Source organism: Pteropus alecto, unplaced genomic scaffold (assembly GCF_000325575.1).
Source record: "Pteropus alecto unplaced genomic scaffold, ASM32557v1 scaffold778, whole genome shotgun sequence".
Lineage (NCBI taxonomy): Eukaryota > Metazoa > Chordata > Mammalia > Chiroptera > Pteropodidae > Pteropus > Pteropus alecto.
This window is the reverse complement of record NW_006441062.1, coordinates 79,058-91,653: the sequence shown is the minus strand read 5'-3', so window position 1 is coordinate 91,653 and position 12,596 is coordinate 79,058. Positions and strand designations below refer to the sequence as shown.

Here is a 12,596-nt window from a genome sequence, read left to right as displayed (position 1 = left end):
AAAATTTTTAAAAAAGATTATACCCCATTTACTTCTCTGGTTTAAATCAGTACTGAAAAATAAATATCAGAAAAATGTAAAACCCACGTTTTTGTCAGCTGAAATATAAACTCCACTGGCAGGTTTTCAGTTGAGATTATTTAGATATTGTTTAGATTATTTAGAAATAATTCATCAGATGGAGTAAAACAGGCAAGGAAGACTTTATTCAAGACCGTTGCAATAAGGGAGAAAGACTGGACTCAACTCTACTGAAATAGAAGGCAGGAGATTTTTAAGTGTTGGAATGAGACAGTGGAAAAGTACTAGAGGACTCTGAGGGAGAGGGGCACATTGTCTGTGATTAGGCCACCTGTGTTTGCTAATTGGTGCTTATTGAAATTAGGCTCCTATCCTCCCACAGAGACTGAGAGATGGGGCACTATCTGTCTTGATAACATTTCTAAGGGAGGGTTCCCAGTTTTTTGAGAAAGACATACCTGAGTTGTAAAACTAGCAAGCGGCTGAACAAAAATTTACATTTTAAATAGGCAGAGAAAGAATTTACAATTGTTTTCTAAATTAAAAGCTGTAAAAAAAGTGAGGTCTGGGGCGTATAGCCAGGAAGAAACCTGTCTGAATTTTATTCATGCTGCGGGAAATGAATGTTAAGCCCATCTTGGCAAGACAAGCGTTCCCTTTGTAACAATTTTGACATTTTTCCTTTTAGCAAGCAAAAAAATTTTCTCTTGGCGGGAACTGCTGATGGCAACTTAGCAATTTTTGAAGATAAAACTGTTAAGGTAAATGTTGAATGCATTCTACATCAAAATTATTTTGTTCTTTGTTTTATGTATGCTCGTTCCTACCTCCTTCTAAATGATTATAAACTCCCTTGGAACAAGGGTCATAAATTCTACTTTTTGTCTTTTTATTGTTTCATAAAGTTTTGTATACAATAGATTCTCTATAAATACTTGCTGATTGTGTGTTTTATATGAATGAACTAAGAATAAAATGATAAATGAGATCTGATTTATAATGTTAGGGACATAAATAATTCTGATTTTATATACGCAAAGTCAATAATTCCTTATAAATATATTGTATGTTTTAAATCTGGTTTGCCACCAAGTTTTTCTTTAGTCTTGAAGAAATCGTTTAACTTTCTGTTCTCCAGATTCTTATTTATCATCAGAATTTATTTCTTCCTCTATCTATTCATTTGTGGATCCATCTATTTATTCAACATCCTACCTATTCATACTTCTTGTTATCAATAAGCTTATTATCTAACGAAAGAGAAGTAGTTATAAACCCTAGGTTATTTACTGTATAATTTTTGCATGATGTGAAAAGATTGGTTTTAGGTTAATATTTTGAATACCACTTGAATGTTTTTAGAAATCCTTTGAACAAATGTATCTTGAATTTTTATTTTAATACCTCTAACCATGTAAGATGGGAAAGTAGTTTTTTAGAAAACTCAAATTTTACAGCACTTAATTCTACAATACTCAGTCAATGTGTTATCTCTTTTTGGCAAAGTGTGAAGGAGCTGCTCCTTTGAAGATACTCAATATAGGAAATGTCAGCACTCCGCTGATGTGTTTGAGTGAATCCACGAATTCAATTGAAAAAAACATTATGTGGGGAGGATGTGGCACAAAAATTTTCTCATTTTCTGATGATTTGACTATTCAGAAATTGATTGAGACCAGCACAAATCAGCTGTAAGTTATTCCCATATGTGACTAATTTACCATTTTATTCATATTTATTTTTTATAATTGTCAATAATTCTGCTGATAATCTCAAATGAAAATCTTTTAAAACACAAAATTTATTTTTCTATTATAAAATTAAACATCTATTCTAGAATAATTAGAAAATTTCAGAAAGTAGAAGGACATTAAAAAATAACCCAGTAATCTTTTACTGTTTATCCACTTGAGTCTCTTTCTAACGAACACTCAAATCCTTGTATTTATCACTGTTCCCACTGCTGCTATCAGGGGCCAAGTTGTCATCTACCATTGCTTGCCAAGTTTACAAGATCTTTCTAACCCCTTTTCAACCTCCAATTGTGCTTCCTTTAATCCATTCTCAACACTGTAGGCAGAGGGATCCTTCTAAAATACAAATCAATCTGATGCCACTCTCTTGCTTAAAACCCTTCAGTGGCATCTCCATGTCTTTTGCATGAAGTCTAAATTCCTTAAGATAGTCTACCAGGACCTTTATGATTTAATCCTTGCTTATCTCTTTAGATGTATATTTTGTAGCCTTCTTGCCCTCTGTGCTTTAGCTAAACTAATTTTGTCTCAGATTTTGAAGAAAGCTCCCTTTCACCCCTAGTCTTCACACGTGGTTTTCTTTTTGCCTGGATGACTACTATGCCCCCTGCATGGTTCAGTCCAAATGTCACTTTCTCTGAGTGGCTATCCCTGGTCCCACCTATGCAGATTAGGTGCTTTGGATTTGTTCTTCCATCGAATCTGTTATTTATCTTCATGGCAGCTATTGCACATTTTCATAGATGTATTTTCAAAAATGCTTTCTTATTAATATTGGACCTACTGGCTGTCTCATTGGCTGAACATTAGAAACCACTAGAAAATAATCTGATGCCTAAAATTCATCTCAGACCAATTAAGTCACATGAATGAATCCTGAGATGGAGCCCAGGCTTTCATATTTTTTTTCCAAGTTCTCAGGCAATTCTAAAGTGTTGTAGGGGTTCAGATACACTGCTATATATTATAAGTTCTCATGGATGAGGACATTTGTTTTCTGTCTTGTTCATAGACGTGTTTCCAAACATGTGGTAAATATTCTGATGGACTCATTCTGTAATTTCCACTTTTAAGCAATTTATACAAGTGGGAAAATATTTTAAAAGAAAGGGCCCCCAGTTCTTATTTTTCACAGAGCATGTTATGAAATCATGGGTGCTAGAGAGAATGCAGACAAGTATCTGACTGTCAAAGATGTTTATCTCCCAAGGGAGATTAGGACACAGTTTCACAGACAATTGGAAATATTTGCTGTCTTCTCAGAAAGTGTCTCCTGTTGTCTATGTCTCTCCTCTGCAAACATCACATCACTAATAAGGGGCTGCTTCATCATCATTCCCTGCTTATCATTATCCATATAAACTGACTGAGAAGTATGATGGAAAGTGAAGATGATCATGGTTTTTGGAGCCACGTGACTCCATAGGACTTGTTTTGAGTCCTGGTTCTGTAACACATTAGTCATGTGGCCTTGAGCAAGTTATTTAGCATTTCTAAACTTTCTTTCTGTAATTACAAATATTGAGATTTATATTTTATAAGATTTCGTTGAGGATAAAATGACATATCATGCATAAATGTCTTATAAATTATAAAACTCTAGGCAATATTTGCACGAGTTTGAACTATCTTCTATTAAATACAGAAAAACCCAGGAAAGAATTCCCTAAAATGTAGTGGCTCTCTAGCAACATATTGTATTTTCATCTCCCTTGCCATAATTGAAAAGATGGAGGAAAAAAGTCTTCCTATCCTAAGGTGTTCTATAGATAGTTACACCCTGTGATATTTTCATGTCATCAATCTATTTTTACTTTTTCCTGGGTGTTCATTCCTCCTGTTCATTCTTCATTCATCCATCTATCCGTCTATCCATCCACTTAACAAACTGCCCGCTTTGTTAACCAAGCAGTTTCTAGAGAGATACTTATACATCTATCTGCTAGATAGACAGATATTATCTATGATGATTCTCTTGGGTTGTGGGTCTATAGAAAAGATATGGTCCTTATCCTTAAGCTATTACATTTATGGTCTGGTGTCAGGGACAAGCTAATAAATACAATCTGGTAATTAAAATCTATAATATTACAACTACATTAGCAGGGGAAAGGAAATGATTGGTCTATTTTGATAGGTTAGGGAAGAATTTCAGAGGAACTGACATTTAAGTTAAGCCTCAAAGGCTAACTAGGAGTTGGCCATGCAGATGGGGCTTATGGTAGCCAATCTGTTTGCAAAATATGTAAAATGCCAAATGTCCTTGGTTAAAAGATAGATGTTTAAAGATGCTTGTCTATTTCCTTTATTTTCAATGAGAGGAAGATGTAGGTTTCTTTTTTCCCCCTCATAGGTTGATGGGCTTGTGTTGATGCTAAGATACTTTTTGCTTTAATATTTGAAAATATTGCAACTAAAATTTGTATTAACATCTTATGTTTTATAACTCTAGGTGTAGATGGCTAACCCTTAATTTCCCAAGCATTCTTGACAATAAGAGTTTTATTGAAACGTCATAAAGTTACAGATACATGATTAAAATTATTTTAGAAATTAAGATATTTTGCATATTTGGGCAGTGTAAAATTTTATAAAGAACCAGATGAAACTGAAATTAAACCAAGAAATGTTAGTCGTAATCTTTATTTTATCATCAAGGGAAAAATATAAAGTAATCAAAATTAAGTAAGGTACCAAATAAAGTTATATATTCAGTTCAGGTTAGAGGAGAACATGAAATAATTGCCAATACTCTAGCCTACTTATTTTTCAAAATAGTTTTAAACTTTTACATGCATTAAGAATAAATATAAGAATTACATGTTAAAACAGAAGAAAAATGAATATGCTGACATTCTTTTGTTCCCCTCTAGGTTTTCTTATGCAGCTTTCAGTGATTCCAACATCATAGCAGTGGTGGTAGACTCGGCTCTCTACATTGCTAAGAAAAATAGCCCGTTTGTGGAAGTGTGGGATAAGAAAACTGAAAAGCTCTGTGAACTAATAGACTGTGTGCACTTTTTAAAGTAAATTCATTGGTTCTTATTTAAAATTTTTATTTTAATGTGGAAAGAATACAACAGGAGATCATTTCCTCTTAACAAATTTTTAGGTGTACGTTATATTATTATTGACTGTACGTTCAATATCTTTGGTTCTTTGTTTTATGCCTGTGAGAGCTGTCTCCTACACTTTAAATTTCACAGAAGGTGAAAGTATGGCTTATATTTTTCCTTTCTACCTCTAAATATAAAATTAAAAAAGAAATTCTTAGAAGTAAAATATTTAATGTTTTTGAGTACTATCTTTTGGTATCCAGCAAATTTCCTTTTGAAAAAATTTTAAAAAGTAGGAACATGATTTTGTTTCTTCAAGGTATTATAAAGAATATTCTCTAATGAAAAAAATAGTACATTACTGAAAATGACTGTACTGGATTTATTGCTGGCTATATAGCTAGTAGTGTCATAGTATTAAATATTACTACTTATAATTAGACTATGGGTCCAAGGATATTCTGCTCTAATGATAGAAAGTCACAAGACAATATAAAAATGTGAGGAGAAAAACCTACAGGACTGACCAGTGCACTGGGGAGGCTCAAAACCCCAGCCTGAAAGCCTAGCTTTTAGTCTGATACAGTGTATCAGAGACGAGCCTTAGACTTTACATCCAGCCCTTATTTGTGTGCTGCTACTGGGAAACAGGACTATTGCCAACCTTATTTGCTAGTTGTTTCCTATTTTTGTTTTGTTTTTACTGTATAAACATTTAGATTATATACTATATCCATAAAATGAGACTTAAACATTTACTTTCCGAGAATCTTCTTACAGTTTTTCTCCAGATGGTGAGGAGCTTTATGCTCAGAAGTGCTTACAGTTTTGCCTGGTAAAAGGTCCCTTATTTCCTGAGGTTCCAAAATTATTAGAATTCTTTTATTTCTGGATAGCTCATTTGTTGTCATGACTTATGAGCTCTGGGGAAAATTTAGTGCTTTGTATTTATATCTTTTACATGTAGATGGTTACAATTTTATTTTCCTTTGAAATTTTTAGTCTTCATGGAAAGCTTTTGAAACTATTTCCTTTATATTGGGCAAATTAATTCATTTTTTTTTTTTTTTTTTTTTACTGGACTGTATAGGCTTGTTGTTTTTAAAAATCACATTGATCTTATTTATTTCAGAATTTCTTAAAGGGGCTATTATATTATGTTTGATAATTTATATTTCAAGTAGAGAAATGTGGCTCTTTGGCATTCTGTTTTAATTACGCAAAATTAGTTTTGTACATTTTTAATGCTATATAATGTCTACTATCATGTATTCATAATTTAAAATATTATGTATGTGTATGCATATATAGATACAGATCTGTTTTATTCCTTAATTCTTTAAAAAATATTAATGTAAACTTTCTATATGGTTTCAGGGAGGAATTGGTAAAAGTGAAGAAGGAATCAAAACACACTATGTACTATTCTGGGAGAGTGAAAACTCTCTGCCTCCAGAAGAACACTGCCCTCTGGATTGGAACTGGAGGAGGCTATGTTTTACTGCTTGATCTTTCAACTCGTCGAATCATACGTATAATTCACAATTTTTGTGATTCTGTTAGAGTCATGATGACAACACAGTTAGGCAAGTTTCTTTTCTTTATATCTCTTATGTTATCTAAGACTATAAAAACATGTTTTTTTTAATTTAAGTTTTCACTTTCCAATGTCATTCAAAGTGTCTTAGAAGTATCTTAGAACATAACACTGGGATTAATTTTGAATAGGGTTATTAAAAAAATGGAGGGAGTAGGTGCTCTCAGTCCCATAAGAGAAGCAGATTATTGTAAGGGAACTCTGATTTGGATCTTTCTTCTTTTTTTTTCTTTATACCCAAGGCAAAAATGAGAAATATATAATGTTGAGTATTTTTTACTTTTTCACCAAGGAAATTAAAGCAAATGTTTATTTTGATCATAGTTAAAGCTTTTCACCTTGTTAAAAATCTTATTTGGTTTTTTAAACTATAAACAAACATATTCCTATAGCGAGATATGTTGAACTCAACAATCTAAAATATTGACAAATTGTGGTGTTTTAACAAGTTTTTATGTCTTTTCTTGTTCCTACTTATCTATTTAAATATGAAGAAATCATGATGGTACACAAAGTATATTTTTTACATAGATATCCATACTTCATTGTCGTCTTTTGACTAATTATTTGGTTTTAAAAATAATATTAGTAAACATATAAAATTGATCACAAAAATAACATTATGAGGTTAAGTTACAAAATAGTCCCAGGGATATAAAGTACATAATAAGAAATATAGTCAATAATATTTTAAAATTATGTATACTACCAGGTGGGTGCTAATTGGAGATCACTTCATAAATTATATGTGTCTAACCACTATTCTGTACACCTGAAACCAACATAAAATAATATTGAATGTCAACTCTAATTGAAAAATAAAAATAAATAGTATTAGTATACATACACAGTTGACCACAAAAATAACATTACGGGGTTGAGTTCTGCAAAACTAGAGTTTATGTAGCTTTAGCAAATAAGTAATAAAATGTTTGACAGGGTGAAGAAAATAGTAAATTTTTTTTACAGTAATATATTAAGAAAGGCAAGTGTTTCTCCTTACCTTCCCCATTTTCCATGAGTGGATTTCAGAGTTGCCCAGAAGAGGTTGGAATTAGGTGTTCCTAATGATTGCTAGCTATCAGGATACATGTTCACACAGGCAGAATATAGGTCTATAATGGACTGTCTCTCTAGTCTTATACCATGGTTGTTATATCCTCTAATTTAATTTGTAGGCACTTTGAACCCAGGTGGTTGTTCATTACTGACATTACAGTGAGATTTCAATGAATTTAATTGATTTTTAAAATAAAGATAAATTTAAATATAATTTACAAGAAGGGGCATAATCTGGCTTCATCTACCTCTCTAGCTTCCACTATTTACAATTCTCCCAGCTCTTTCTGGTCTAGAATAACATTCAGTCCTTCCTAATATCATGCTTCATCCTGCCACAAGGTTTTGCATATTCTGTTTCATATTTTGCCTAGTTGCTTAGTTACTAGTCAGTGACTAATCTCCTCATTTAAACATCAACTCCATGGGGATTGGGTCTGCATGCGTTTCTTCACCCTTTTACTTCCAGGTCTAGCCTAGGAACTAGTACATAGAGGACTTTTGAGGAATATTTGCTAAATAAATTAGTGAATGACTTGAGAAGAAAGTGTGGTTTTGTGAGAATATCAATATATCCATCTATGCCACTCTCCATCACATTTGGCCAGTGTCTTATAATATCCAAAGTACTTTTACACACATAATCTCATATAATATTATAACTTTGGGTAAAGGGGTAGTGTATAAATATTAAACACATTTCGTAGAAAAATTAGCTATTTTCTCAGATTCACACAATAAGAATTATAGCAAGGAGTACATTACAAATTTTCTAACTTTAAAAATTTCATTCTTCTTGGAGAGTTTTTTATTTAATATAATTGAGGTGTCTCCTAAAAAATTGTAAATTAAGCTCCAAGGTTTTTGTGTCTTAAAATATGATTTGTATTTTCTTTAGTCGAACCTTATTTATTTATTTATATTTTTTATTTATTGTAAAGGAAGTCTTAAAAATGCCATGCTGGTTTTGGGGTATACCCAGAAAAGTACTGAAGGTACCCAACATCAAAAAGGTAATGTTTAATAGGATACTGTATTCTGAAAATAGTGCAACGATATGGATGATTATAACATATAATGTATTTTGTACATTTATAATAAATATTACATTATTATAAAACTTTAAGCATTTTAAATTGGTAGCTTATTTATGGTGTAAATAATTTAGACATGAATCTTCAAAATTAAGTTTTAATGATTTATGAGTGTTAAATCTTTGTTTTTTCAGACAGGGTAGAGATATCAACCATTATAAAATTAGAACTACCCCAAATTTAAACTAAATGTAGTTATTTTTCATTGCATCTTACCTGTGTTCATATGAAGTCTTGATTTTGAACAGTGTTTTTCAAAAAGTTTTATTTCTTTCAGAAAATGAAATGTTAAGTTATTAGAGGTCCACATTTCTTTTTTGAAATTTAGTAGTCAGTTTTACAATGTATTTTAAACATTTCCAAGTGTAATTTTTTTATAAATGGCAATGATTTACATACATTATTTGTAGCTGTATTTATATATACATTTGTCTAAGGTAACTATAAATTAATGAAATTAAAATAAAATAAAAATTTCTTATGGCAGATCTTTGAAACATGATTTCATTTTTTCATTTTCTAGAGTTACAGTCTTGCTTGTCTATTTGGGACATCAATCTTCCACATGAAGTGCAAAATTTGGAAAAACATATTGAAATGAGAAAAGAATTAGCTGAAAAAATGAGAAGAATATCCGTTGAATAAGAGAGATATTAGAAATTTTTGTCTTTGGATGGGAAAATTATTTTTTCTCTTGTTAGTATTTCTTTAAAAAATGTTTACATATGAAAAGGATACTTTCACTCTGAAATATAGCTCATGTGCATATGAAGGAATGTTTATATGTTATATTTTAAATATAAATATGTGTAAAAATAGTTACTCATGAGAATATATTTTCAATAACTATTTAAAATATTATATTTCCTATATATCCTAATTAATTTTGTGGATTAAGAAAGGAAATCTAAAAAGTACTTGATTGTAATACTCATACTAAAATTTACAATGTGTAAGCTTTTATTTTGTTATACATAATGAAGCTAAAGTTTATTTTATGTTCTGTGTTTAACATGGATTATTGCTTGATTACTTTCTAGTTTTTCTGCAAAGTAGAGTAAAAATATTAGGAGTTTCTTATGTAATGCATTTCTTCTTAGATTGCTTTTAAATGTAGTTATCATATATGCTTGTATACAGTGAATTTATACTATTAACATAACCTTTTGTTGAGATGTGAGTTTAATTTCTTGTGGATGCAAACAATGCATATCACACAACTTTACTCCATCTAAAAGAAAATACCATGAAACTATGGAACGTGCTAATGAGAAAACGTCACTTATTATCAAAGTCCTCACGTCCAGGAAAGACACTGCCACTCTCTTTTCCTATTTTGCAGCTCTATCTTTGAATGTGGATACACTGACATTTTATAAATACAGTGTTCAGTCCTTCAAGTGATATTTTCATGTTTTTATTTTGATTCTTAGTGCTAAGCTAGACCACTGGTTACATGTTCCTAATCTATGCTCTAATTCTTCTACTCATCTCTTCCTAAATTTGTGATCCTGCACATTTTACATCATTCAGGTAGAAACTCTGTTTTCAGAATTGTAGAATTCTACAATTCCCACCCAGAACAAGTATGTAAAACTCTTTAGTTTGCTGAAGAAGAAAGCTTTAGCTATGGAGGGTGCTTCCTAACCTAGTCGTCTAAAGTACACCTAAATTGTTTAAATATTTTTCCATGGTAGCATTATTAGGGCCAAGTACCTAACTTACAATTTAAGTGTCATTTCTGCTTAAGGAAGAAAATATTCGGTAAATTCATTGACCCTGGCCAGCACTCATCATTTCAAACAATTCCCTGTGATCGAATAACTAGTCTATTTAATATTCTCAGAACTAACTGGCATTTTATCATTTGAAGACTTTGAATTTCTTTAGTATTAAGGGTAATCCAATTTTTAACCCTGAAAGATTCTCTACTTTTCAGAGGGACCTATGTTTTAATTTGCTATGTAGTTTTAAAAAAAGTCATAAATGATGGAGCCATTTATTCCTGTGGTATTTCCAATTGTTACTTTGTAATTATATGCAATTTTTTTTACTACAGTCAATTATGGAGAAATATGTAAATGAACATTGTATTTAAATGGAATAATAAACATTTTTTAAAGCATGTTTGTGAATTTTAAAACTTGATGATGTTCTATTTTTCACACATAGTTCTGTAATCCATCTAATGAGACTTTGTATTAATCTATGATTGGGACATTTCACTATAAGAAGTGTTAACTAGTTTTCTCTTGAGGATTTATTCAATTTTCTGTAATACAACTAATTTTCAGGATCTCAGGGTAAAACCTGATGGGCATGACATATTCTATTTTCAAGTTCTCAGAAAAATTGTCTTAAAAAGAATTCTTCACTCTTGAGTACTGAAACAAAAAATAAAATTTTAGAACAACTGATTTATAAAAATAAAATGGATACAGTAATTAGAAATTTTTTCTTGACCAGGGCCCTAAAATAAGCTGAAATTATTATCAAAATGTAGGCATTTATCTTAACAGAAAATATTTTTTGGGGAGAGTTTTACATGAAAAAAGGAATCCTTTCTGAATCCATTTCTGGTAAGTACTGTTGATTATGTGTGAACTATTTTAACTAAAATGCAACTTAATTTTCATCAATACGGTAAGACATATAATGATGAAACATCAGAATTAACAAAAACAGTTGTAAACATTCTTAAAGGTGAATGTACAAATATTCAGATACTGAGAGAAGATGAAGTCCAAAACCCTTGGGACTTTGTGTGCTCCTGTAATCCATCACTGTAGCCAGCTTAACACATAACCTGGGAAATGAAGCACTTTTCATGGAGACTCACTGGCAATACAGTAAAATCTTAAACCATAACAACTCAGGGGAAACAGAAATCCTCATTCTCCATTTTGGCTAGTTTCCCAGCCTGGGTGATATTGTTTCCGATAACGATTCAGAATCTAGCTGCTTAAAAGTGTGGAAGTATTTGATTTATTTCTGATTCCTCAAGGCATTCAGAGAGTTCCAAACACCTTCGCTTTCACACAGGAGGCAGGGAAGCATCAGAACCAAAGGCCCGCACTCAGAGCACAGTGTGAGTGGTGAGCAGTGGTGAGCTTCTTCAGTGCTGTCCTACCCCTGCCCTTGGTTTCTAGTGTCACCTGGGAAGTCTCTGCTTGGAGTGTCCCGGCATAAGACAAAGAATGGGGTGAGGGAAGGAGTATCAGCAGCTGGAGCACAGTAGCTGCTGCTTGGCCTCTGTGAGAACCCACTGTCCCGGGGCAATTAGGGCCTTGGAAACTAGACTTCATGGAGTACCTTGTATGTATCGCTGTAACCTGGCCTTCTACACGTTTACTCATCTGAACACCACCCAGGGGAGCGTGCTACTTAAATGAATAAATCTCTATTTATTTATGAAAATACAAACCAGTGTCAGAAATACTCAGAAGTATTATGAGAAAGTAGAGAATGTATCGACCTGGCCAGAGAGTGGAGAATCTGGGAAGATCGTGTGTACACACGCGCGTGCGCGCGCACACACACACACACACACACTCTTAAAACTAATACTTCAGTAGAGCCATTCCAGGTGAGTAAGTCCTCAACAATGCCAGAATGGGATAAGCATTTGAGACAGAGGAATCACATGTGCACTTATCTTGGAAGCGTGAGCTTATTTTAAAAACATCCTATCAAATACTGGAATTTGGGACAACTTCTCACTCCCAGAGAACATTTATTTAGTGTATACAATGGAATGATAATTTACTATAATGGATGCCCAGCAAATGAAATGTTTTGCTAACTGATTCTCTTATGTTGGCAGTGTTTTGCTTTTCTGTTATACACAGTATGGTACAGATGAGGCATATATCAGAGTAATTAGGCAACTACATATAGAAGCTGCCTGTAGGCGAAGAGGATTTTCTGACCATAAGATGCTTAGCTAGGTTTCTGCTGTCAATCACCAGATTCATACATCTTTGTCACAAGACAGTGAGAAAATCTTTGTTACAGA

At 32.2% G+C, this 12,596-nt stretch overlaps 1 protein-coding gene across 1 annotated transcript in view; it reads left to right on the top strand.

Annotated features, from left to right (window-relative positions):
• Window positions 1-9,226, top strand: part of LRRK2 (leucine rich repeat kinase 2) — a 111,847-nt gene extending 102,621 nt beyond the window's left edge. The window contains exons 46-51 of the mRNA XM_025051310.1: window positions 710-782; window positions 1,528-1,712; window positions 4,649-4,801; window positions 6,209-6,421; window positions 8,433-8,500; window positions 9,105-9,226. Of these exons, the coding sequence (XP_024907078.1) occupies window positions 710-782; window positions 1,528-1,712; window positions 4,649-4,801; window positions 6,209-6,421; window positions 8,433-8,500; window positions 9,105-9,226 (814 nt within the window). The remainder of the gene's footprint in view (window positions 1-709; window positions 783-1,527; window positions 1,713-4,648; window positions 4,802-6,208; window positions 6,422-8,432; window positions 8,501-9,104) is intronic.
• The last annotated feature ends 3,370 nt before the right edge of the window (window positions 9,227-12,596 follow it).